The sequence below is a fragment of the Callithrix jacchus genome, chromosome 7 (genome assembly GCF_049354715.1).
Source record: "Callithrix jacchus isolate 240 chromosome 7, calJac240_pri, whole genome shotgun sequence".
Taxonomy (NCBI): Eukaryota; Metazoa; Chordata; class Mammalia; order Primates; family Cebidae; genus Callithrix; species Callithrix jacchus.
Genome location: NC_133508.1, coordinates 107572441 through 107597905, shown reverse-complemented (window position 1 = coordinate 107597905; position 25465 = coordinate 107572441). Strand labels below are relative to the sequence as shown.

General features: G+C 35.9%; 1 protein-coding gene and 1 non-coding gene across 5 annotated transcripts in view; both read left to right on the top strand.

Moving 5' to 3' along the window:
• The window catches only part of ANKRD13C (ankyrin repeat domain 13C), a 105937-nt gene that overhangs the window by 44861 nt on the left and 35611 nt on the right, over positions 1–25465 (top strand). For 2 of the 4 annotated variants that reach the window (XM_009001475.4, XM_002750953.6), the window contains exons 4-9: positions 1465–1550; positions 3398–3443; positions 11152–11218; positions 16975–17119; positions 21539–21670; positions 25167–25328. In XM_009001475.4, the coding sequence (XP_008999723.1) occupies positions 1465–1550; positions 3398–3443; positions 11152–11218; positions 16975–17119; positions 21539–21670; positions 25167–25328 (638 nt within the window). The remainder of the gene's footprint in view (positions 1–1464; positions 1551–3397; positions 3444–11151; positions 11219–16974; positions 17120–21538; positions 21671–25166; positions 25329–25465) is intronic. The other 2 variants (XM_078332235.1, XM_035251874.3) reach the window with 2 other exon arrangements.
• On the top strand, positions 933–1096 carry LOC118143549 (U1 spliceosomal RNA). The gene has a single exon (XR_004727742.1). It is a non-coding gene; the product is annotated as a U1 spliceosomal RNA (small nuclear RNA).

Below are 25465 nucleotides of genomic sequence, written 5' to 3'. Positions count from 1 at the left end.
TAATTTTTTTCTTTTCTTTTTTTTTTTTTTTTGAGGTGGAGTTTCACTCTTGTTACCCAGGCTGGAGTGCAATGGCATGATCTCGGCTCACCGCAACCTCCGCCTCCTGGGTTCAGGCAATTCTCCTGCCTCAGCCTCCTGAGTAGCTGGGATTACAGGCACGTGCCACCATGTCCAGCTATTTTTTTGTATTTTCAGTAGAGACGGGGTTTCACCATGTTGACCAGGATGGTCTCGATCAGTTGACCTCGTGATCCACCCGCCTCGGCCTCCCAAAGTGCTGGGATTACAGGCGTGAGCCACCGTTTTTTTTTGTTTTTTTTTTTTTATGGAGATGGGGTCTCACTATGTTTTCCAGGCTAGTCTCGAACTCCTGGGCTTGAGTGATCCTTTCACCTTAAACTCCTGAGTAGCTGGGACTACAGGAGCAGGCCACTGTGCCCTTACTTCTATTCTTACTTGATAAAGGAGAGGAAAAAAGTAGTTTAGAGAAATTAGGTAGTAACTTGTCAAAGTTTACACACAACTACTTAGTGATAAAGCTAGGGTTTGAACTTCAGCAATGTGCTTAAATCTCGATCTCTTAGTATCTGAAAATATACTATGGAGGACTTTAGGTTTTTTTGGATTCAGATGTTCTTGTTCCAGATACAATAATATTCATTTTTGTATTTTTTATACTGTATTGGTAGTAGGTGAAGGTATATCCTCCAGTGAAAAAAGAACAGATACACCTGGTAACATTTGCAGGTAATTATATGTTTTTAGAAAAGTGGTTTCCAGTGGGATTTTTGAGGTCTGTTGTCTTTGAGATCTTCCTTGAGGTCAGTGTTATAATAGGACATTGCATCATTGGAATGAGTTTGGTTATCTTGGCACAGTTAGGTAAATCCTTACTGATAATTAAAAACTAGTAAAAGTTAGTGCGAAGAATACTTACCTGGCATGGGAGATGCTATGATCACAAAGGTGGTTTTCCCAGGGCGAGGCTTATCCATTGCCCTCCAGTTGTGCTGATCCCTACAATTTCCCCAAATGTGGGAAACTTGACTGCATAATTTGTGGTAGTAGAGGACTGCGTTCGAGCTTTCCCTTTGTTAAAGAGAAAAGAAAAGAGAAAAAGAAAAGAAAAAGTGTGAATATGGTATAGGCTGATGTTGAAATTTCTTTTATTATTTTTCGGGGATCATACTGGTTTTACTAAATTCACTTACTATCTTATTCTGTCTGTATAGGTCCCATGTTTTCTGACTTCTATGTCTCAGCTTCTTTTACTGTTCCAAGAGACCTTCAGTAATTTAAACATTGCTCTTTGATTTTTGTCCTTTCAAAATATATTGTGGTTGTAGCTACACACACACGCACACGTGCACATACACATATTGGCGTCTATATGTATAAGACAATAATATTTTTATTCAATGATGAAAATTAAATTAATTATTTTTAAAATTTAAACTTTAGTTACAGCTCTTTTAAGGAAGCTTAAGCAGCAATCCAGGGAAAGTGTTGAAGAAAAACGACCTCGATTATTAAAAGCCCTGAAAGAGGTAAGCTATATTTCTTTGCTAATTTTGCACCTTGAGAGTAATTACAAGTGTAGTTTTAAGCATTTTTTTCTTAATACAATTTAAATTCTCACTTATTATTAAGGGCCAAGAAATGGTAAAAATCATGCTTAAATTAAGTAATAATTATATATAAATGTAATCTTAGTAGAAGCACCTCACTTTGAACTAGGAAGATAAAGATTTATTACTTTCAATAAATTAGAGCTCTTAAGAAAAAGGAGTTATGTCATAGTCAATGGCAGTAATTTTCCTTTGCCTTTCAATTGGAAGATTCTCTACAGCTAAAGCCACTGCTACTAGAAGTAGCGGTTTGTTTTGTTTTGTTTTGTTTTGTTTTTTGGAGGCAGTGCCTCACTCTGTCGCCCAGCTAATTTTTTGTATTTTTAGTAGAGGCAGAGTTTTGCCATGTTGCCCAGGCTGGTCTCAAACTCCTGAGCTCAAGCAATCCACCTGTCTCAGCTTCCTAAAATCCTGGAATTATAGGCATGAGCCACCGTGCCTGGCCTGTATTTTCTTTGTATAACAAAAACTCTTTAAATCTGTCCTACCTCCTTGTGGTAAGAGCTGGGTATGCTGGCACAAAAAAAGAGTGGTTTGTTTTCCACTGTTCATTTCTTCCTCTCTATTTCTGCTGCCTGAAAGAACTGTGGGAGAAAGATGGACCTGTCATGATGATATGATGATAGCTTATCTCTGTTAGTGGTGCTTTTTTTTTTTTTTAGATCTGAGGAGGAAATATAGAAAGAGCCAGAAAAATGTTTTACTCATGTTACAATGATATCTACTATTAACATTCACTTTTATCATTGAAAAAGACTAACTTGTTGATGTTGCTATATTTGTAATGCTTTACTTATATTTAGAATGTATACCCTCCCCCTTTTATATTTTGAGACTATTTGTTTGTAATAGTTTCCTTAACGTTATAGTCTTTGGTGTCCAGCTTCTAATATGTGAAATAAATTTTTTTTTCGGCTGGGCACGGTGGCTTACGCCTGTAATTCCAGCACTTTGGGAGGCCAAGGTGGGTAGATCACCTGAGGTCAGGAGTTCAAGACCAGCCTGACCAAGGTGAAACCCTGTCTGTACTAAAAATAAAAATAAAAAAATTAGCTGGATGTGGTAACAGATGCCTGTAGTCCAAGCTACTTGGGAGGCTGAGGTAGGGGAATTGTTTGAACCCAGGAGGCGGAGGTTGCAGTGAGCGGAGATCACTCCACTGCACTCCAACCCAGGCAACAGAGTGAGACTCCATCTCAAAAAGAAATAAGATTTTTTTTTAACAGATATTATATGATGATATGTTTCAGATTTAATAAACTTATATTATTCCTTTACCAAAAAATATTTTCTATTACAATGGGCCATTTTTTAAATGCCATTATGAGGCTATACAAATAATCATTTTGGTAGTAATTTTTAATAACACTTCTAAAGTTAACTATTTAAAAAATTATATATATTTTTTTGTTTATAAGGGGATGTATATTTATTGATATAAATTTAAATGTTTATATTGGGAAGTATAATATTTATTGATGCAAATTTAAATGCTTACCTGTTTCAGATATGTTACTGTGTAATTAAAATATTCTTATAAAATATACAGGTGCATATTTTCCTTTGTAACTAAGTATAGTAATGCATGTATTATACTGTTTTATTTTAAGGAATAGCCATATTTTTCTATCAAATTTCAAACATTAAAGTTAATTTTTTATCATTTCCTACTTCTGACTAGAGACCTTTGATGATAAAATATTTTTTAAAGCATAAGAGCTGTTAACTAAGATGCATTTAGTAATTATTCATATTTCATTTTTCAGCTAGGTGACTTTTATCTAGAACTTCACTGGGATTTTCAAAGCTGGGGTAAGAGTGTGCTGTGTTTCACTATAAAATATGTACTCATGCAAAAATACAAGTATAAAAGTAACTCATATAGAAATGTTAGGATAACAAATTTAATACTTGCTCTGAAGAAAAGTATTTTTATGATATTGAAGTGTAATGGTTATAAAGTCCTACAATATTTAATTATTCCAACCTGATTAGTAACTTTAATAAATCTTTTTTTTTTTTTTAAAGACAAGTTCTCACTGTTGCCCAGGCTGGAGTGCAGTGGTACGATCACAGCTTACTACAGACTCAAACTCCTGAGCTCAGGCAGTCCTCCCCGATCAGCCTTCTGAGTAGCTAGGACTACAGGCACATGCTATCACACTTGGCTAATTATTTTTATTTTTTGTAGTGATGGAATCTCACTTCGTCTTCCAGGCTGGTCTAAAACGCCTGGGCTCAAGGAATCCTTCTACCTCAGCCTCCCAAAGTACTAGGATTACAGAAGTGAGTCACCACATCTGGCCAATTTTTTTTCCTTTGAGATGGAGTTTTGCTTCTGTTGTTCAGGCTCGAGTACAATGGCTTGATCTTGGCTCAGTGCAACCTCCACCTCCTGGGTTCAAGCGATTCTCCTGCCTCAGGCTTCCGAATAGCTGGGATTACAGAAATGCACCACCATGCCCTGCTAATTTTGTATTTTTAGTAGAGATGGGGTTTCTCCATGTTGGTCAGGCTGGTCTTTAACTCCCAACCTCAGGTGATCCACCTGCCTCCTCCTCCCAAAGTGCTGGGATTACAGGCATGAGCCACCATGCCCAGCCCAATTTTAAGGTTGAAAATGGTATTTTTACTTTTAAAAATTTTGTTTTACAAAAAGCATTTAAAATTTAATAATAGAATGCAAGGAATTTTTAGAAAAGAAAATAATTATAAGATTATTGGACTACTGAATTTAAGGATGTTTGAAATCTGAATGTGGAGAATTTAGTTAACATTTTTTGTTTATGAATATTTTGTTGTCTTTTAATTATTTTGCCCCTTGCATACTTTATAGCCACTTTCTTTATATACTATTTGGTTGAACACTGGTTCATGACTTATGAAAGACCCTAATTTTGCCCTAGATTTTTTGCAGTCATTTTGTTGTTTTTAAATATTTTTTAAAAATATAATCTATAAGGTTTGGACAAAATGAGCTTATATGTGTTTTTTTTTAAAGCGTCTAAATTAAAATTTTTTTTTTTGGAGGCAGAGTCTTGCTCTGTCGCCCAGGCACATATACATATTATACCAAATGAGGGACTTTGGACAAATAATTCAGTCAGTAGAACAGGAATTTTGAACTAGCAGATCTGTTTCTTTTTAGTTCTATATTCTGTGCCTCTATGGTTTTCTCTATACATTTAAAAACAAATTCTACACTGTGAAATGGAAATTACTTATAGTACTTAGCCCCATCCAGTGCTGCTACTGCTCTTCCCAGGCAGTTTGTAATGGGATTTCCAGAGCAAGACTCTGTCTCAAAAAAAAAAAAAAAAAAAAGGGTAATAGAAATTTCAGTTTTAGGCCTTGTCTATGGTAGGTCAATAAATGCAACTTAATTTATAACATTACATCTGACATTTGTTAACCTTTAAGAAGTTATGACATTCTCACAATACACTTGGGTTTGCAAATTCAGTTTCAACTCATCGGTAAGACAATAGGTTATACAATATACCATATAGCAATAAAATGCCTAGGAAGTTACCAGATTTAAACTTTAATTAATAGTCATACTTGCTATTTCTTCTAATTCCTTTACATCTTCTGATTTCTTCTGAAAAAAATAAATGCAGCAATAAATCTGAAGTCCATTAACACTTATTTCTCTCTACTGTATGAAAAAGTAGTAGTTTTCTACTGTCTTGATCTGGTCTCTTTTCAACAAGTAACAATTTTTTACAGATTATATTTTTAGTAAACTGCCTTCTTTATTTGGAGCTTTTAGATACAAATCAGACTTCCTCTTCAGCTTATATAAATTACAGCTTATGTAAATTTTAAACAATGATTTTATAACATGTATACATTTCTTAAAATTATATTATGCCTTTTAGTGAGCTTTGAGTAATACAACTTATAATTTTTTTTTTTTTGAGATGGAGTTTCGCTCTTGTTGCCCATGGTGGCATGCAATGGCGCGATCTTGGCTCACCACAACCTCTGCTTCCGAGGTTCAAGTGATTCTCCTGCTTCAGCCTCCCAAGTAGCTGGGATTATAGGCATGTGCCACTACGCCCAGCTAATTTTGTATTTTTGGTAGAGACAGAGTTTTTCCATGTTGGTCAGGCTGGTCTCGAGCTCCTGACCTCAGCCTCCCAAAGTGATTTGCCCACCTCAGCCTCCCAAAGTGCTGGGATTACAGGCATGAGCCACCGTGTCCAGCAATTTATAATTTAATACTAAAGTTATTCACAGAATTTACTAAGATTTTAATCTATTCTTAATAGAATATTCACTGTAAAACTTTTGAACATTATAGCAAATTATCAGATATTTTTATGTTTCCCCATTACCACTTCCTGGAGGTAACCACTGTTAATTCATATGAATACTTTCAAATGCTTTTCAGTGCTTACTAAAGTGTTTGCATATATATCTCTGCACACACAACCCCTCAGAATTAGGTTTTTTTCTTCCATAGGATCACACTATTACATCATTATGCAAGTGGACATATTTATATATTTATTGAGAGGGAGTCTCATTCTATCACTCAGGTTGGAGTGCAGTCACTCGATCTCAGCTCACTGCAACCTCACCTCCCGGGTTCAAGGGATCTCCCGCCTCAGTCTTCCAAGTAGCTGGGACTACATGCGCGCGCCACCACACTTGACTAATTTTTTATATTTTTAGTAGAGACAGGGTTTCACCATGTTGGCCAGGCTGCTTTCAAACCTCTGACCTCTGGTGATCTGCCCACCTCAACCTTCCAAAGTGCCGAGATTACAGGCATGAGCTACTATGCCCAGCCATATTCAACCTGTTGTAGGCATCTTACCATATTTTATGTTGAAGTCCTTCATTAATTTTAATAGCTGCCATAGTACTTTATGGCATGGATGATTAAGATTTTTCTAGTATGTTTAATCCTTGCATAGAGAGTTTAAAATTCTAAATTTAATCAGTTTTTTCTTACATTGTTATAACTCTAGTTCATCAGGCTAGTTTTGGCTCTATGACAGATTATGCAGTCTTGTTACCCTGATAGTCCCATCTTGCTTATGTGCTTTATATATCATTCAGGAGTTCTTGCTGGTGTCCTAGAACACATGGAAAAACAGGTTTATAGTAGCCTTGTGTAGTAAAGGAACTCCAAGTCAGATTGGTCTAAAGCCTGAATACTAACTTTTTTACCCCATTTTTCCCCATTTGTAGAGGCCCCAATCTGCTTTGTGATCCTAAAATGGGTTGTCCCTTAAGTATCTGGGCTCTTTAACTGATTCTCTTAGTAATCATTAATGGTTTGAATTCTAAAATAGTCAATGTATATTGCTGAACAAAATGTTATAAAATATTTTAAAAGTGATATTTTAATTAAACTAAAAGATATAAATATACACAATCACTCCTAAAATTGTGTATGTATCTACATTTATAAACAATACATTGTAAATGTTGCATAGAGTTCCTGAAGTAACCATTAAGACAGTTGTCCAAAATATTCCTTCTTTGAGAACTTGGCTTTGATGCAAAAAGTCAGCACATCTGTTTCATTGCTAATAAAGAATTTTATTGATTTAAAGTAACAACCTTTAGTACTTGATGATTAGATGTCATGTGTAATTTTAAAACAAAACCTATTGGCTTATAGATAGCCTAGATCTTTTATTAGATTTTATTAAATGCCATGCCTGTGGGAAGGCCTTTAATACTTGCTCAACACTTTGTCAGCATAAGATAATTCATACTGGTGAAAAATCCTTTCAGTGTAGTCACTGTGGGAAGTCCTTTAGATAAGTTTTCATCTTACTCGACACTAGAATGTGTAACGGAAAATGTTATCAAATAACCAATACTCAAAATGTTAATTCTCATTATTCCACATAATGACCAGTACTTTGTATTCTGATTCTTTTAAAATATGCTTTCTTATCAAACTTTTTAAAAAAGTTTTGGCATATTTCTTTCCCTTATCAAAACACATAATAGTTTTTAAAAAGGCAAGCCAGAAATAAGGGGAAGCCAAGAAATACTGAAATCAGGGTGAGTTTACTTTTGAGATAGAAGAGCACACTTTTTTTTATGCTGTTACTTATATTCAGACTTCAGAGAAAAGAGCCACAGACTTGGTTAATAACAATTCTGAACGTAACTGAAATATTCCAGCTGGGTGTGTATATATAGAGAAGCTTTGAATTGGAATTGGAAGTACTTGCCCCTAAGTATTTGACATGGCAAATCACATATTTTATATTTTTTCTGAGCTTGTTTCTTCATTTTAAAAATGAATATAATAGTAACTACCCCACCTGTTGCAAATTTTTTTTGTTGTGATGAAATAAAATAATTTTTTTGAAGACAGACCTTTGTATATTATAAAGGGTCAAATAATTTATAATATGATCACTACTTTAAATTTAGCATTATGCATGTGTATTATAGATGGAAAACATTAGGCTGAGAAACTCATCTGAAAATTGGGGAGTAGGCTGGGCAAGGTGGCTCACATCTGTAATCCCAGCACTTAGGGAGGCTGAGGCGGGCGGATCACCTAGGTCAGGAGTTTGAGATCAACCTGGACAACATGGTGAAACCCCATCTCTACTAAAAGTACAAAACTTAGCTAGTCGTGATGGCAGGCTTGTGTAATCCCAGCTACTCAGGAGGCTAAGACAGGAGAATTGCTTGAACCCAAGAGCCAGAGTTTGCAATGAGCTGAGATTGCGTGACTGCACTCCAGCCTGGGTGACGGAGTGAGACTCTATCTCAAAAAAAAGAAAAAGAAAAGAAAGAAAGAAAATTGGGGAGTAAGTGGTAGCAAAATGAAAATTTTAATTTAAAAACTCTTCATTATCTGTTTAGTGAATTATGCTACTCTTGAAATACTGTGCTAAACTTAAATTAGATTGAGATAACTTAGGAAATAGGTTGGTTGTTTAATTTACACGGGGTAGAATAAAAGTTATTTTAGAATTGGGAAAATATAAATTGCTGTGTTTTGGAATGTATTAAAATCTATCAGAAATCTTTATTTTTTGCTCAATAATTTTTCTTTTCTTTTTTTTCTTAACTTTTGCTCTCAATCCCCAACTTGTTTTCTCTCTGCCTTCCCGTCTTACTTCTTTCCTGATTTTTAATACGAGTTTTGGTGTATGATATTAAATTCTGTTTTTGTAGGTTATTATAATTACTTAAAAAGATGTAATAAAGTTGGCTGGGTATGGCTGTGGTGGCTTGTGCCTGTAATCCTAGCACTTTGGGAGGCTGAGGTGGGAGGATTGCTTGAGGCCAGGAGTTCAAGACCAACCTGGTCAATACAAAACCTGGCCAGTATAGTGAGACCAAAGTAAATAAGTAATGAGACGTAATGAAGTTAAATTAACCTAAGTTGTAGTGCTATCTACTTGTAATCATCTTTGGTTCATGCTACACTAAATACTTAAGGATGGATCTCAATTAATGAGCATGAAAGAAGAGCTTTGATCATTTATAGAATTACACTATTATTGCTCTTCTCAATTTTTGTTTCAAAAAAGCTTTTTTTTTTTTTTTTTTTTCCAAAAGATAGGATTTTACTGTGTCACCTAGGCTGGAGTACAGTGGCATGATCACAACCCACTTCAGCCTCCAAATCCTGGCTTCAAGTGATCCTTTTGTGTCAGTCTCCTGAGTAGCTAGGACTACAGGTACCTGCTACCATACCTAATTTTTCCATTTTTATTTTTGTAGGGACAGGGTCTTACTGTGTTGCCCAGCCTGGCCTTAAGCTCCTGGGCTTAAGCGGTCCTCCTGCCTTGGCCTCCCAAATGGCTGCAATTATAGCCAAACCGTGCCCAGCTGAGAAAGGAAAAATTTTATCAGAAGATTTCTTGTATTCTTTCTCTAGGGCAACAATTAGTTGATATTCTCTCTGGACAGTGAACTTTTCTTAATTTTGCACAAAACTTTGGAAAACTGTCTTCAGTGCTGGAAGTCATTTTGGATTAAATGGTTTCTAAGGATCTAAAGGAGTCATGAAGCATTAGGTACTTTTTTTTTTCACAGCACTTAAAAGTTTTTTAAATTTTATTTTAAAATTTCATTTATTTATTTATTTAGAGACTGGGTTATGAGACTGGCTAATTTTTGTATGTTTGATAGAGATGAGGTTTTGCCATGTTGCCCAGGCTGGTCTTGAACTTCTGGGCTCAAGTGATTTATCTGCTTTTGAACTTTATCTCAAAGTGCTGGGGTTTCAGGTGTAAGCCACTGTATTGGGCCTGCATTAGGTATTTATTTTTAATGTTAATTAGAAAATGTTGATGATTTGAAAAGTTAACTAAGAAATTAGCCTTCAATTTTCTCTACAATCTTTGTTTCTAACTCAGGTTAATTTGTCGCCGATTCTAAAAACACTCAATTTTTAGATATACCTGCTGTATCTTACACACACACAGATACCCACATGCTTATGTACACATGTACCTGTGATATGTCTTAATTTCAAGACATATTGAAATTGACACATTTTGAGCTTCACATTTTTTTCATTTCTTTGTACATAGTAGTTTATTATAGCCTTTTATGCAGCTTTATCCATAGAATAACTCCTATCTCCCTCAAATAGCAGATAGTAAATAATAAAAAACTATCAGAATATGGCTTGTGGCATGTATATTAGCTATAGATAGCAACATTGGAATGTAGAAATCTATAGATAAATACTATGATTCCCTTTTTTTTTTTTTGAGATGGAGTTTCGCTCTTGTTACCCAGGCTGGAGTGCAATGGCGTGATCTCGGCTCACCGCAACCTCCGCCTCCCGGGTTCAGGCAATTCTCCTGCCTCAGCCTCCCGAGTAGCGGGGATTACAGGCACGCGCCACCATGCCCAGCTAATTTTTGTATTTTTAGTAGAGACAGGGTTTCACCATGTTGACCAGGATGGTCTCGATCTCTTGACCTCGTGATCCACCCTCCTCGGCCTCCCAAAGTGCTGGGATTACAGGCGTGAGCCACCACACCCGGCCTGATTCCCATTTTACAAATTTGGAAACTCGGGTATATTGAGTCTAAGTAACCAAGGCACATATTTAGGATTCAAACTGAAATTTAACTGTCTCACTTCAAAGATGTCTCTTTCTATTATACACATTACTTCCCTGCAATTTTTCCAAATTATATTTTAAAAATTAGATAAGGTTCAGGTCTATCTGGTTATCCATTCAGGAGGGTTTAGTTACCATAGGCTATTGTTTTCTCATCTATAATATGCAGTTTGTACCCTAGTGGCATTATATTGGTTCTGCTACCCTTGTTTGTGGGTGGGATGGGAGTGTAACGAACTATACAGAAATTATAATTAAATAATAGATATTGAAGTTTCTCAAAATTGCTTTTTATATTTTATTTTTACATGAAAAAATACTATTTGAAAGGAAATTATTATAATTTGATAAATTAATAAAGTGTCACATTACTCTTTTAATTTAAAGGTTTGTGAGTATCTCAAAATTTAGGTAGTTATTTTTTACCTTTTGTTTTTAAAAATACAGTGCCTTTACTTTCCCGAATTCTGCCTTCCGATGCATGTAAAATATACAAACAAGGTATCAATATCAGGTAAGGTGATTTGATTTTTTTTCTCAGTGAAAGAAAGTAGAGATTTAGAGGAAGGTTTTTTCTCCCTGTAATCATAACTTACATGTGTTTTATGACTTTAAAATGCTGTTACGGATTCACAATATTTTATCTCACTTGAGATATATAGATAAGAAACCAAAGACACAGAATTTTTTTTTAATTACTTAGAGAACAAACTCAAAGTGGAAAAGACATAAAAGATACCGTTCTTAATCAACTACAGACTATCTAGAAGCAAATAGTGAGGATCTTGGTGTAATATTAAGAAGATTTACAGTGGTTACCTTCCTGATCCTGAATTTATTAAGGAATAAGCGACACATAAGGAAGACCCAATTCTTGCCTTTTTCTTTCAGATCTTTCATATCTTTCCCTCCCCTGTTTACTCATCTGTGCATCCATTCATCGTTCATTCATTCATCTATCCATTCCAGTGAATACTTTGAGGAGAATTTTAATTTCCTTCTATTCTGTTCCTTTTATAACTAAGATTGATGTTTGGATCTGAGGGAAAATACATCTATTTAACTTATATGAGAATTTTACTTTTATATTTCTTTATATCTTTTGCTTTATAATAATATAGCCATATTTATAAATTACCTACTTATAAACTATATATAATGCTAGTGAATATGCCAATTTATATATGTATATATTGGCATATTTATAAATAGTATACATGTATGTATATAATTTTGTATATGTATGTGTCTATATATCTCGAGAATATTAATTTGAATGTTTAAGGGTCTAGAACTAGAAATAACAGGAAGAATTATCTCATATATACTCTTCATTTAGAGGTGAGAAAGCTCAGAGAAGTTCAGTGATTTTTGACAAGAGCATTTTACAAATTAATGGCTGAACCAGGACTTCTGACTCCTTGTTCGCTGTTCTAGCCATGACACAAAGCAGAAGTTTTTAAAAATCAGCTATTTCTGAGAAATTTATTGTTAAGTATTTTGAATTAGTGAAGTAATAACTTTTAGTTTAAATTCCTGGATAATTATCCTTAAGCAATGGAATTTGGTTAAGGTAGATATTTCTCTCTGTGTGTGTGTGTGTGTGTGTGTGTGTGTTTAAATAATAGAGATGGGGTCTTACTATATTGCCCAGGCTGGTCTCGAACATCCAGGTTCAAGTGATTCTTCCACCTCGGCCTCCCAAAGTGCTGGGATTACAGGTGTAAGCCGTCACACCTAGCCTGTTTTGTTTTGTTTTGTTTTTTTAAAACAAAACCTCTCCAGGTGTTTCTAATTATAAAAGTGCTCCTGGGCTGGGCAAGGTGGCTCATGCCTGTAATCACAGCACTTTGGGAAACTGAGATGGGCAGATCACAAGGTCAGGAGATAGAGACCATCCTGGCTAACACGGTGAAACTCTGTCTCTATTTTAAAAAATAAAATAAATAAAAAGATAAAAAATAAAATAGAAAAGTGCTCCTGTACCTTAAATGCATTATCATTATAGAAAACTTGGAAAATACAGAAAAACAGAAGAAAAATTAAGTAGAAAGAATTTTTGATGTAGAATTAATTCAGCAGCCTTTTGTTAGCAAATATTATGGTTTCATTAATTTAAACATTTTTAACATAGGTATTTGCCAAAAATAGTAGGCAATTTTAGAGGATACTATTGTCTTCTATGTGATACTTTAAAAAGTTAGTTTTAAGGTGGGCTCATGCCTGTAATCCCAGCACTTGGGGAGGCCAAGGCAGGTAGATCACTTGAGTTCAGGAATTTGAGACCAGCCAGGGCAACATGGCAAAACCTATCTTTCCAAAAAGTACTAAAAATTAGCTGGGCAGGGTGACATGTGCCTATAGTCCCAGCTACCTGGGAGGCTGAGGTGGGAGAATCACCTGAGCCAAGGAAGTTGAGGCTGCAGTGAGCCGTAATCACGACACCCCACTTTAGCCTGGGCAACAGAGTAAGACTTTGTGTCAAAAAAAAAAAAAAAAAGTTTTTGTTCTTTTTGAGTCCTAGGTTTAGGCAAAAAGGAGTCTCTTTGAAAAAAAATTGTTTCACATTTATATATGACTTTTTAAAGTAAATGTTATGGTACACATTATATAATAACTATAGGTAATAAAACCAATAAGATTACAACACAACTTTGGCAATATGATGAAATCTTGTCTCTACAACAAATACAAAAAAATTAGCTGGGCATGGTGGCATGCGCCTGTAGTCCTAGCTACTCAGGAGACTGAGATGGGAGGATAACTTGAACCCAGGAGCTAGAGGCTGCAGTGAGCCAAGGTCGTGGCACTGTACTTAAACCTGGGTAACAGAGTGAGGTCCTGTCACATACACACACAAAAGTTAAAACAAGAACATGAGGGTAAAAGCCTGGGGGACAAAAATTGTGAGAGAGGTTGTAGGTTAAGGGGAAGTTACTATAACTTACCAAGATACTTAAACATGGGGCTTACTAGTGGCTGAGGATGAAGGAGAGATGTGATAGGTTCGAAAGCTCTCATCAAACAAGGCTTACTGGATTAATGGAGAGGATAGCTTTTAGGATGCATGACAAAAGGTTTTTTGCCTAGGTGATAAGAATCTAAAGGAAAAAAATCTTTTAACATTAAATAAAAACTTCCTATTTTACATGTCATAAGACAATTTTTTAACACCATTTCAATAAAGCTAAATTTTAAAATATGTTCAAAGAGAATACTTTTTATCTCATGGCAGCCATGTAATCAGTTGAAATCTCTTCTCTGGTATCAAAGAGAAACTAATACTTCAGTAGAAATAGGAAAGTGTGAGCAACATTATTTTTGAGAGTACTAGCAAAGATTTTGACCATAAATATAAATAATTAAGAGGTAATCTGTAATCACTGATTGAAAGTATATTTGCACACTGTCTTATTTCTGGGTTTTCTTGTCTTTTTTTTTTTTTTTTTTTTCCTTTGTGGGGAGGGTGGTGGTGGTGGGTTTTCTTGTCTTAAGGGAAGTCTTTAGTTCTTTTTTTTAGTGTTAGCATTTTTTTCAGGCTTTCTTCTTAAAAAATATTTTCTATTCAAATCTTCACATTTGTATAAAGAACTTCTTGTTCTTCATGGCTAATTACTTGGGAAAAATTAAAAATATTTAGGATCATAGGCTTAAAGCCAAGGACTAGTGAGTACTTTAAAATGCCATTGTGATAATTATTTATGAGGCATATGTGATGCTGCTTACAAGGTCATCTGTCAGGGATATACAGAAAATGTATTTACCCTTTTGGTTGTAAATTGTAGAAACACAGATGAAATAAAAATAGGCTGTATTAATTTATATGACTGGGAAATTTCTTTGACTAATTTTACATATTGTTAGATCTAAAATCTCAAAGGTCACCGTGTCAGTCTGTCTTTGTCTTTCTTTCTCTGTCTTTGTGCATCTCTTTACTCACCTTTTCATCCCCATTCCTGGTAACCTACTACCACTTTCACCAAGCAGGAAATGGGGGCAGAAGACTATTTTAGCCCATTTCTTCTTTTTTTTTTTTTTTTTTTTTTTGAGTCGGAGTTTCACTCTCTTTACCCAGGCTGGAGTGCAATGGCGCAATCTCGGCTCACCGCTACCTCCGCCTCCTGGGTTCAGGCAATTCTCCTGCCTCAGCCTCCCAAGTAGCTGGGACTACAGGCACGCGCCACCATGCCCAGCTAATTTTTTTTGTATTTTTAGTAGAGACGGGGTTTCACCATGTTGACCAGGATGGTCTCGATCTCTTGACCTCGTGATCCACCCGCCTCGGCCTCCCAAAGTGCTGGGATTACAGGCTTGAGCCACCTCGCTCGGCCCAGCCCATTTCTTCTTTTATGTGAAACATAATGTTCCCTGATCGCTGAAGCTTGGAGCCCAAGTAGTATAGTTATATATAAAATGATCTGTTCTTTTTTGGTCTTATCAGGAGCCCACATCTTGTAGAGATAGGGGATGAGCCCCTTTAATACTGTTTTCTCTTAGGACTCATGCTCAAGCAATGACAGGTCTTAATTAGTAATATAGCTGAATTCTAGCTTCTGGGAGTGGAATAAAAGCTGAATTCAGCTATAAAACAACAGGCAGGGTCACCCCGCTCCCTCACCGTGTGAGTTGATGAGTTAGTTTTTTAGGGCTTCTTGATACCTTATACATAAGGCAACCATATTTCTCTCCTTGCTCCGGCTCACCCGTTTTCCTGGCAGAATTATCAATAGTGTCATTTTCATTCTTAGACATTATTAATGTTGATGATAAATTCTATGTAACCCTAGTTATTATTTTCTTTTTTTTTTTTTTCTGAGATAGAGTCTCACTCTGTTGCCAGCCTGGAGTGCAGTTGCACAATCTTGGCTCACTGCACCCTCCTCTTCCTGGGTTCAGGTGATTCCCATGCCTCAGCCTCGCGAGTAGCTGGGACTACAGGCGTATGCCACCATGCCTGGCTAATTTTTTGTATTTTAGTAGTGGTGGGGTAACATCATGTTGGTCAGAATAGTCTCGATCTCCTGACCTTGTGATCTGCCCACCTCAACCTCCCCAAGTGCTGGGATTATAGGCGTGAGCCACTGCACCCAGCCCCCTACCCCAGTTATTCTTTTCATGCAGCATGTGAGACATGTTTTATTTCTGTTTTTCCTCTATAGGGAAACCAAGAATACCGACTCACTTTGCCATGTTTGTGATGAGAACTTAAAAACCTGCAGAGTAATGAGTTCTTACAGTTGCATTAGAAATTCAGTAGCCAGGGTGAATCTTTCAAGGAGCCTTAAAAGATCTTCCTGGAGATGTGATCAGCATCACTTTACAGCTGGGCCAACTAGTTTCTTGGGCTTAGGACTGTGCATTTTGAGCAGCCAGTTAGCTAGGGTGATCCTTACCTATAAAGCCATGTGCGAGATTGAAGCATATCAGTGTACTTGTAAACTTTTTATTTTCAGTATTTTTCCTAATTTCAGCAAGTAGCGCTTTGTGGAACATTGTTTGAGACCAGCGCATTAGGCTAGACCATGGCAGGTCCAGGTTACCAAAGAGCATGGTCAACACACAAACGTATGAATCTATGAGTATTGATACAGAATGATCCATAAGGTTTCCATGCTGTGGAGATGTTGGCTGGGAAGAGAATACTAGTCCGAATCTGAGAAGTCAAACAGAAAGGCCTAGAATTTATAGAAACTTAAATGGTTTATCAAGTTGAAGGATAAAGCAAAATTTGGTATCAGAAGATTAGGCATAAAGTATGGGTATATATCTCAATTCCAAGAATGTGGTCCATCCATTGCTGTCTGGTCTTAAATACTCTGCTGAGCTAGCAACATGGTCTTAAAGAAATGGAATGTCAGACAGGTCTGAGTTCCTTTCCTTTCCTTCTCTGTTCACTTTTATTGAGTAGCTACAGTAAGGGAAATGGTAGGAAACAAGGGGACAGTAAGGGAAATGCTCTAAATATGGGGGATCATATTTTTTTCTTTCTGGTTAATGAAGTGTATGTGTGTGTGTATGTGTATATATATATATATATATATATATATATATATATTCAGAAAAGTGAAATATAGTTAAAATGGAATATGTCTTTAAATAGTCTTTTTTTAATAGAATATTTTGAATATAGTTTTTATCTATAAATTTGACTTTGCAAAGTGGTATAGGCATCTTGGTTTGAGTTTAGAAGGAATAAAACTTATTTAATTATGAATGAAGTTTTATCAAAATCATATTTGTCAGAGTTTCTCATCTACCCATCTTTCACAGGCTTGACACAACTCTCATAGACTTTACTGACATGAAGTGCCAACGAGGGGATCTAAGCTTCATTTTCAATGGGGATGCGGCGCCCTCTGAATCTTTCGTAGTATTAGACAATGAACAAAAAGTTTATCAGCGAATACATCACGAGGTGAGCATGTTGCTTATCAACATTCCTTTAAATCGTTCAACAAAAAGTCTAGATTTTTAGCCAAAACCTCAGTATAATTTGTTTAAAAGCATAAGATATAATTGAGATGGTTTATTCCTAAAGCTATAGTTTCCTTACCACTAGCTTTCTTTTCTTTTCCTTTTCCTTTTTTTTTTTTTTTTTTGAGACTCGAGTTTTGCTCTGTCACCCAGGCTGGTGTGCAGTGGCAGGATCTATCACTGCAACCTCACCTCCCGGGTTCAAGTAGTTCCTCTGTCTCAGCTCCCAAGTAGCTGGGACTACAGGTACCCGCCACCAAGCTCAGATAATTTTTGTATTTTTAGTAGAGGTGGGGTTTCACCACATTGGCTAGGTTGGTCTCGAACTCCGGACTTCAAATGATCCACCCACCTTGGCCCCCCAAAGAGCTGGGATTACAGGAATGAGCCACTGTGCCTGGCCTGTTTTCATTTTTTATATTTCTATCCTCTGGTCTCCATCTTTACCCGTCCATTGAGCCTGCTCAAAATTCAACAGAATATCTCCTAGATCAATGAGCTCCAGTTTCTCTTTATTCTCATTTATAGTTTTCATTTGTTGAACCTGTGCTGGCCCTTTACCATGTATTATCTTTTTATCTTACCTTCTTTTAATGTTGTTGACCATCTTTATCTCCTTAATATGAATACTTCTTTTGGCTCTGTCTGCAGGCTTACTTTTCCTAACTCTTTGGCTGCCTTTCTCTTCTCTGTCCTCTCCCTCTTCTGTTATGACATTATTTTCCTTCTGTAATGCCCTATCTTTGTATTGAAAAACCATTGATGTGTCTTTGATATGGTTCTCATTTACAATCTGCAGAATAATCCCTTCCATTCCCACAGCTTTAACTACCTCCTATAGGTTGATGATTTACAAATACATGTTTGTGTCCTGGACAGTTCTGAGTAGAGGCTTATCTGTTTAAATGCCTAATGGATATCATGTGTGTCTCCCAAGTACCTCAAAATTCACCTTGTTTAAAAGTAACCTTATTACTTTTCCTCCAAACCTGCTTTTTCCTATTTTTCTTCTTTTGATGAATGATATCATTCTCTATTCAGTCAGAAACCTAGGAGTTATTTTTGATATCTATTCTTGTACTCCATGTTTTCTCATCAGAGCACATGTTTGGTCATTTCTATCTCCTTAATGTCTTATAATTATTTCTCTTTCATTCACACTGTCACTACCATAATTTAAATATTCATTATTTCTCAACTGGACTATTGGAAAGTCTTATAAATGATCTTCCTGGCTCTTTTCTCATCTGCTTCTAAATTATCCCACATATTGGAGATACACTGAACTTTAGAAACACATTTATGAATCCTTACTTACTTAAAGATACTTAAAAAATTCCCCATTACCTAAACAGTGAAATCTAATTTCCTTAGCATGGCATGGTTCCTTTTGTCACTTGAGTTTTGCTCACTTTTCTAGCCTTTCTCTTACCTTGCTATTTTAGATACCCTCATACCACACTCTTGGCAGCTTTTCAGATGTGGTGGGCTATTTGGGCCTTTATTCCTTTGTTCATGTTCTTCCCACTTCCTGGGTTGCTTTTCTTTTTGCACCCTCACACCTGTAGAGCACGCATTTGGTGTTACTTTCTCTCCCACCAAATGACTTTTGTTGTTTTTATGCTCCTATTAAATCTGGAACCATAAAGCTTCTAATGTTACATTTACTTATATGGCTTTTTTCCCTTCTATTGGTCTAAGCTCCCTAAGGGCTTGGGGTTCTTTTTGTTGTATTATCTGGTATCTAATTCAGCATCAGTACATGCTAGGCAATAGGTTGGTAAACTCTTTCTGTGAAGGAAGAGATAAATATTTTTAGATATTAAAATACATTTGTGGGCCATATGGCCTCTGTCTCAGCTACTCAACTCTGCTGTTAAAATAAAAGCAGCCACAGACAATATGTAAATAAATGAGTATATTTCATTATTATTATTTTATTCATAAAAACAGGCAGCTGATTATAGTTTGCTTACTCCTATATTAGACCCTCAGATTGTTTATTAAATAGTTTGACCCCTTATTAAATGACAGCAGGATAGCCAACTAGGAAATAAGTGAGTTGGAAATATGGTCTTGAAAGAGAAGCTAGAGGTTAAGGGTAGTAGTGCATAAGTATTAGCAGATGTCATAGTATAACCAAAGAACTGGTGTTAAGGGTACCTGTTTAAGGTTTTAAGTTTGTATGAATACCTACATATATGTATTACATATTTTATAATGAGTACGATACAGGAAAGTTTGATTTTGAGCAGTAATCCTTAGGGCAGAGAATACTTGTTGTTTATCCTAATATGTATGTATAAGTAATAACTTCATTAAATGTTAAAGCAATGTAACTAACTGAAACAGCAGATCTTTTTCAGTGATCTGGTTAAGAGATAGTCTCTGATTTACATAAGAATTCTGTTCCAGAAGTTTTTTGAAAATAGGATGTGTTTCCCAGCACTTTGGGAGGCCAAGGTGGGTGGATCATGAGGTCAGGAGTTCGAGACCAGCCTGGCCAATATGGTGAAACCCCGTCTCTACTAAAAAAAATACAAAAATTAGCTGGGCGTGGTGGTGATGTGCCTGTAGTCCCAGCTACTTGGGAGGCTGAGGCAGAAGAATAATTGCTTGAACCCAGGAGGCAGAGGTTACAGTGAGCCGAGATCACACCAATGCACTCCAGCCTGGTGACAGAATGAGACTCCATCTCAAAAGAAAAGAAAATAAGATGTTTGAAATGTAAGGCAAATTTGTTCATAGACAATGGATTATATAGTGTTCAATTCCCAAGCTAATTTATAAAATTCTAGTTGATTCATGATATATTTGAAGTATAGTGTTTAGCAGTTCTGTTTAACTACTACAATCAAACTTTTTAGAAAATTGTGTTCAGAACCTCATGTTGTCACTCATAGGCAGGTGTTGAACAATGAGAACACATGGATGGACATAGGGTGGGGAGCATCACAGACTGGGGTCTGTTGCGGGGGACTAGGGGAGGCACAGTGTGGGTAGGGAGGTTGGGGAGGGATAACTTGGGGAGAAATGCCAGATATAGGTGACAGGGGGATGGAGGCAGCAAACCACAGTGCCATGTATGTACCTGTGCAACAATTCTGCATGATCTGCACATGTACCCCAGAATCTAAAGTGCAATAATATATATATATATATATATATATATGAAAAGAAAATTGTATTCAGAATTAATCTGGGTTGTCGGGAATACATTTTCACCTATTATAGCTTTAGCAGTAATATAAAGGTTTCGCATTCTTTATTTGTAGGTGTAGAGGAAATGGTACTGTCCCAGTCTATAATAAAGAAAACGTTGCTATTATTTTTGGAAATTCAGAAAGGGACTATGTAGGTTAAAGTTAGATGAGGAAGAGTAGAAAATGGGCCTCTTGGGAACCTAGAAATAAGGAGGTATGGAGAATGGAGGCTGTAACTCTTGTAAACCCTAGGGACAGTTATTATTCTCCAGACAACTCTCTAGGTTTTGCCTTTTTTCTTCCTTATAGTGTCTTAAATATTAGCGAGGGTATCTCTGTTGGCCTACTATGGAATAGAATCTCATCTTGTACCTGCTTAAATTCTCTTCTGTACTTGATTGCATAGTCTTCTGTCCCTGAATCAAGCACATAACTTTCCTTTTTTCTCATATTAAAAATAATTATTGCTCAGTTATTATATACCAGCACTAGGAAATATGTACAGGATAAAACCTGAAGCAAGCCTACTCCTTAAGATTAGAAATCATGGGTTGATATTTATGGATTCATTTCTGTTTTATAAGGAATATAGAAAAGATTCCTTCTTACTTCTTTTCCTTCCTTCCCTCTCTGCTGCTTCCCTTCCTCCTGTTCTCTCCTTCCTTTCTTTATTCCACTTAGAACTTACTAGGAAAGACAGGCTCAAATGACAGTAGTGGGTCTTTGCATTATAAAAAACTAAAGTAAGATTCATCTGTATTGAAAGAAATTTATCCTTTATCTGGGCATTTTTCTCAGGTCTGTCAACTTAATTCTTAAATTAGTTTTTAAAAATTCCTCAACAGACTATATAGTTCTATAATGGGTAATGTAGTACTGCTTCCATACATATCTTTAGCAGGATAAAAGTACTAAATTTCATGTGTCCTGATGTTATGGATGCATAATTAGTCATAATGCTAACTTAGAGAAGATATTAATGTATAAAATTTAAACATCTAATTCTTTTTAGAGTAAGTAGCACTTCACATTATTTAGAAACTGTCCTTTTTGTCTTTAAAAGTTGGTAACATTATAATTGTTGATATTTTCATATGTAGCACTAAGAACTTTTGAGAAACCTAGATTCTTATAGTTAACTTTTGCTCCCATCCCAGGAATCAGAGATGGAAACAGAAGAAGAGGTTGATATTTTAATGAGCAGTGATATTTACTCTGCAACTTTATCAACAAAATCAATTTCTTTCACGCGTGCCCAGACGGGATGGCTTTTTCGGGAAGATAAAACAGTATGTGTAAATCTAGATTTTTAAACTTTAATCATTGTTTGGTATTTAATATTTCCAAAATAATGTCATAGAAATGCAAGAATTAGTTTACAGAATTGTCTCCAAGTAGTTTTTTTCTCTCTTCCTCAAATCCAGAGAGGGAATTATAATGGATGGTTAGAGTCAGAATATGTCCTTGGAGAATTCAGGAAAGAAAGCTGAGCTCATTTGAATTCTGTGACAGGAAGGACTCTTACTGCTAGCTGCCTTGTTTATTATACAGGAAACAATGTTTTCATGTGATTCCATTACATTTCTAGAACTTTATTCCGTAAGAAAACTACAAAAAGGGATAAACTTGAATCTATTTACCTGAACCTGTTTTTCTCTCCACTTTAGACTTCTCATTTACTTACCGTTTGTTTCCTGTATTCTGTGCATATGACTAAGATTAAATAACCTTACATTTCTGCAACACTGTAGAAATGTTAAATCAAATCTCAGTGGAAGTTTTCCTGTTAGTATAAATTATTTCCGTAATTTTCATTGTGTCTGTCAGTAAGAGGTTATATAAGTCTATTCAAATATATATTCAAAAAATTTTGATGCTGGGCACTGTGGCTCACACATGTAATCCCAGCACTTTGGGAGGCTGAGGCTGGTAGATCACAAGTTCAGGAGTTCAAGACCAGCCTGGCCAGAATGGTGAAATCCTGTCTCTGCTAAAAAGACAAAAATTATCCAGGCATGGTGGCATTCACCTTCAATCCCAGCTACTTGGAAGGCTGAGGCAGGAGAACTGCTTGAACCCGGGAGGTGGAGGTTGTAGTGAGCCGAGAACACACCACTGCATTTCAGCCAGGGACATAGCGAGACTCCACTCAAAAAAAAAAATTGGAATGAGCTATATGAAGAAGCATTTTTATAAAATTTTAAATTCAGCAATAAGTAAGGGTCAAGATTGACTTCTGCTAAAAATTGTATTTTTTTTATTACACACAGTGAAATGAATATATATCCTCACTGGAGAAATTTTTTTAAAAAAGCCTTAATAGGGTTCTCTGAGAAACAAAACCAATAGAGAGAGAGAGAAGGGGAGAGGAGAGAGAAGAGGAAAAAAAGAGTAAGGAAGAGAGGAGAAGGACGAAGAAACTGATTTATTTTCAGGAGTGGTTCATGAAATTGTAGGAGTTGGCAATTCTGAAATGTAGAGCTATGTAGCAGGCTGGAAATTTAGGAAAGAGTGGATGTTGTGCTCTTGAGTTAGCAACATTCAGGCTTGGCCTCCTGGGCAACATAGCGACACCCTAAGTCTACAGAAAAATTTAAAAATTAGATGGCCTATAGTCCCAGCTGCTTGGAAGGATGAGGTGAGACAATTACTTGAGCCCAGAAGGTTGAGGCCATAGTGAGTGATCACACCACTGCACTCCAGCCTGGGTGACAGAGCGAACCCCTGTTCAAAATAAAAGGAGAGAGAGAGAGAAAGAAATCTGCAGGCGAGAAACTCAAGCAGAGTTTCTGTGTTGCAGTTTTGAGGCAGAATTGCTTTTTTTTTTTCCCTGAAAACATCAGTTTTTGCTCTTAAGGTTTTCAAACTGATTAGATTAGTCCCACCCACATTATGCAGTGTAATTAACTCTACTTAAAGTTCACTGATTATTAATCACATTTAAAAAATACCTTCACAGCAACATCTAGACTGGTGTTTGACCGAACACCTGGCACCACAGGCTAGCCACACTGACACATAAAATTATCTTACATCTTTATACATAAAGCTAAAACGCCCTCCTTGGCCACTGCCCACAATCCCACATCCCCTTGCAGAATGTTACCAGTTTTTAGACCCTCCAGACCTTTTTTTATGTTCTTCATACATAAAAATATACCATAATAATAGGTAGCCTTTTGTTGTTGATGTTTACTTTTTCATAAAGTGTTATATTGTATCTATTTTTTTGCAACTAGTATTTTTCCCTCATTGTTTAGTGTGTCTTGGAAGTCTTCTCTTACCAGTACATGTAGTGCTAGTTCATTCTTTTTAGCAGTTGTGTCATATTCTATATGATGGATATACTGTAGCTTATTCAGTCTTGTTTTGGACATTTAAGTGAATAGACATATTTGTGACCAGTTTTCTGCCATTATAAATGACGTGTTTATCCTCCTTTTACATGCTTTTGCATTGCCTATTATAGATAGCAAGAAATTAAGTAGCTGGGTAATGGGGAATACACACAACATTTTGTTGATATAATAATTTACATTTACTAAGTCCTTTTTTATTGTAAGGTTTCAGAAACTGGTAATTACCACTTGATTATTTCCCAGCCACAGATTAATTCTGTTGAGAAGTCTAAGCTCACTGATTTTCCTCTCAGCCTAATGGCATTCTCAGTTGTGAGGTGCTACATTGCAGTCCATTTGTTGGCTTTAAAGTCTTATTTGTACTCTGTTCTTCTGGGCAGCATTAGATGGATCACTTCAAGAGAAGATATAAATTGAAACTACTAATCATCTAGTACTACTGCTAAGCAGCTCAAAGCTCTTGAAGCATCTAGGTGATCTTCTTAAATCTTTGACAGGTAAGGAGGGAGTCAGTAATGCTTATGGTTCCCATTTTGTAGGTAGAAACAGGTGCAGAATGCTTTCCTTTTTTTTTTGCAAGATGAACTGGAACACAACTCTGAACATGTAGTTTTGGAATGTCAGAAAACAGCAGCAGGGTGGAGACCATGTGACTTGCATGCAGATAGAAATGGGAAGCTTGTTTTCAATAAATTATGAAGTAAGGTATTTTAAACTCTGAATACCTGTGGGTCTGAAAAAGGTAAAAGTTAATGTTGAAGGATTAAGAGGACTTTATTAAAACGAAGTCATGACTTTTCTTGATGTCCTTTATACCACTTGAGTTTCCCTAAAACACTTTACTTGTATTGGTGAGAAAGGCTACTCTTTCCTTTACTGAAAACAAGCAGCTGTAACTTGAAGTTTGGTCCTGTTAGAGAATAGAGAATTTGAACAGGCCATTCATTCTGGTTGTTCTAGAGATTCTTATGTGACTTGGACTATTTATTTCTCTTTATTCTACTTTTTTTCTATCTATAAAATGGGAACAGTGTTATCCCTGACCCCTCCTTGTTACTCATGATATTTGCCTGCCAGCTTAATAGATTGGAGATAGCTTTGTGCTACTTGGGAGTAGGATCTAAAGAAATACTATGTGGCCATTTTATTTAAAATCATTTGCAAATTATCTACCATACATTTTTTTGTGAGTTTTAAATTTTCCTTTACTGATTTGAAATGTATGCTTTTGTGTATTTTTTTTAACTTATTGAATAACTGCGGTGTGTATGTTGTATAAACAGAAAATGTAAGATAATTTGATAATTTCAAGTACCAAAGTGATGTTTGTTTTCATTTACATGTTACATATTTATAGAAAAATATATTACCTTGATACTTTTTTTAACCTAAAAATTTTATTTTTAAATATTTGGTTTTGTTTTAGGAAAGAGTAGGAAACTTTTTGGCAGACTTTTATCTGGTGAATGGACTTGTTTTAGAATCAAGGAAAAGAAGGGAACATCTCAGTGAAGAGGATATTCTTCGAAATAAGGCCATCATGGAGAGTTTGAGTAAAGGTGGAAACATAATGGAACAGAATTTTGAGGTATAAATTTTACTTCCCCTAATTTGTAGCTATCTAAGAAGAGACAGGATAATGGCATTCTTGGTGGCACTCAGTAAGTTTATATACTCACAGCTTTTGTTTACCATGTGTTACCTTTTTCTGTGAATTTTCATTTT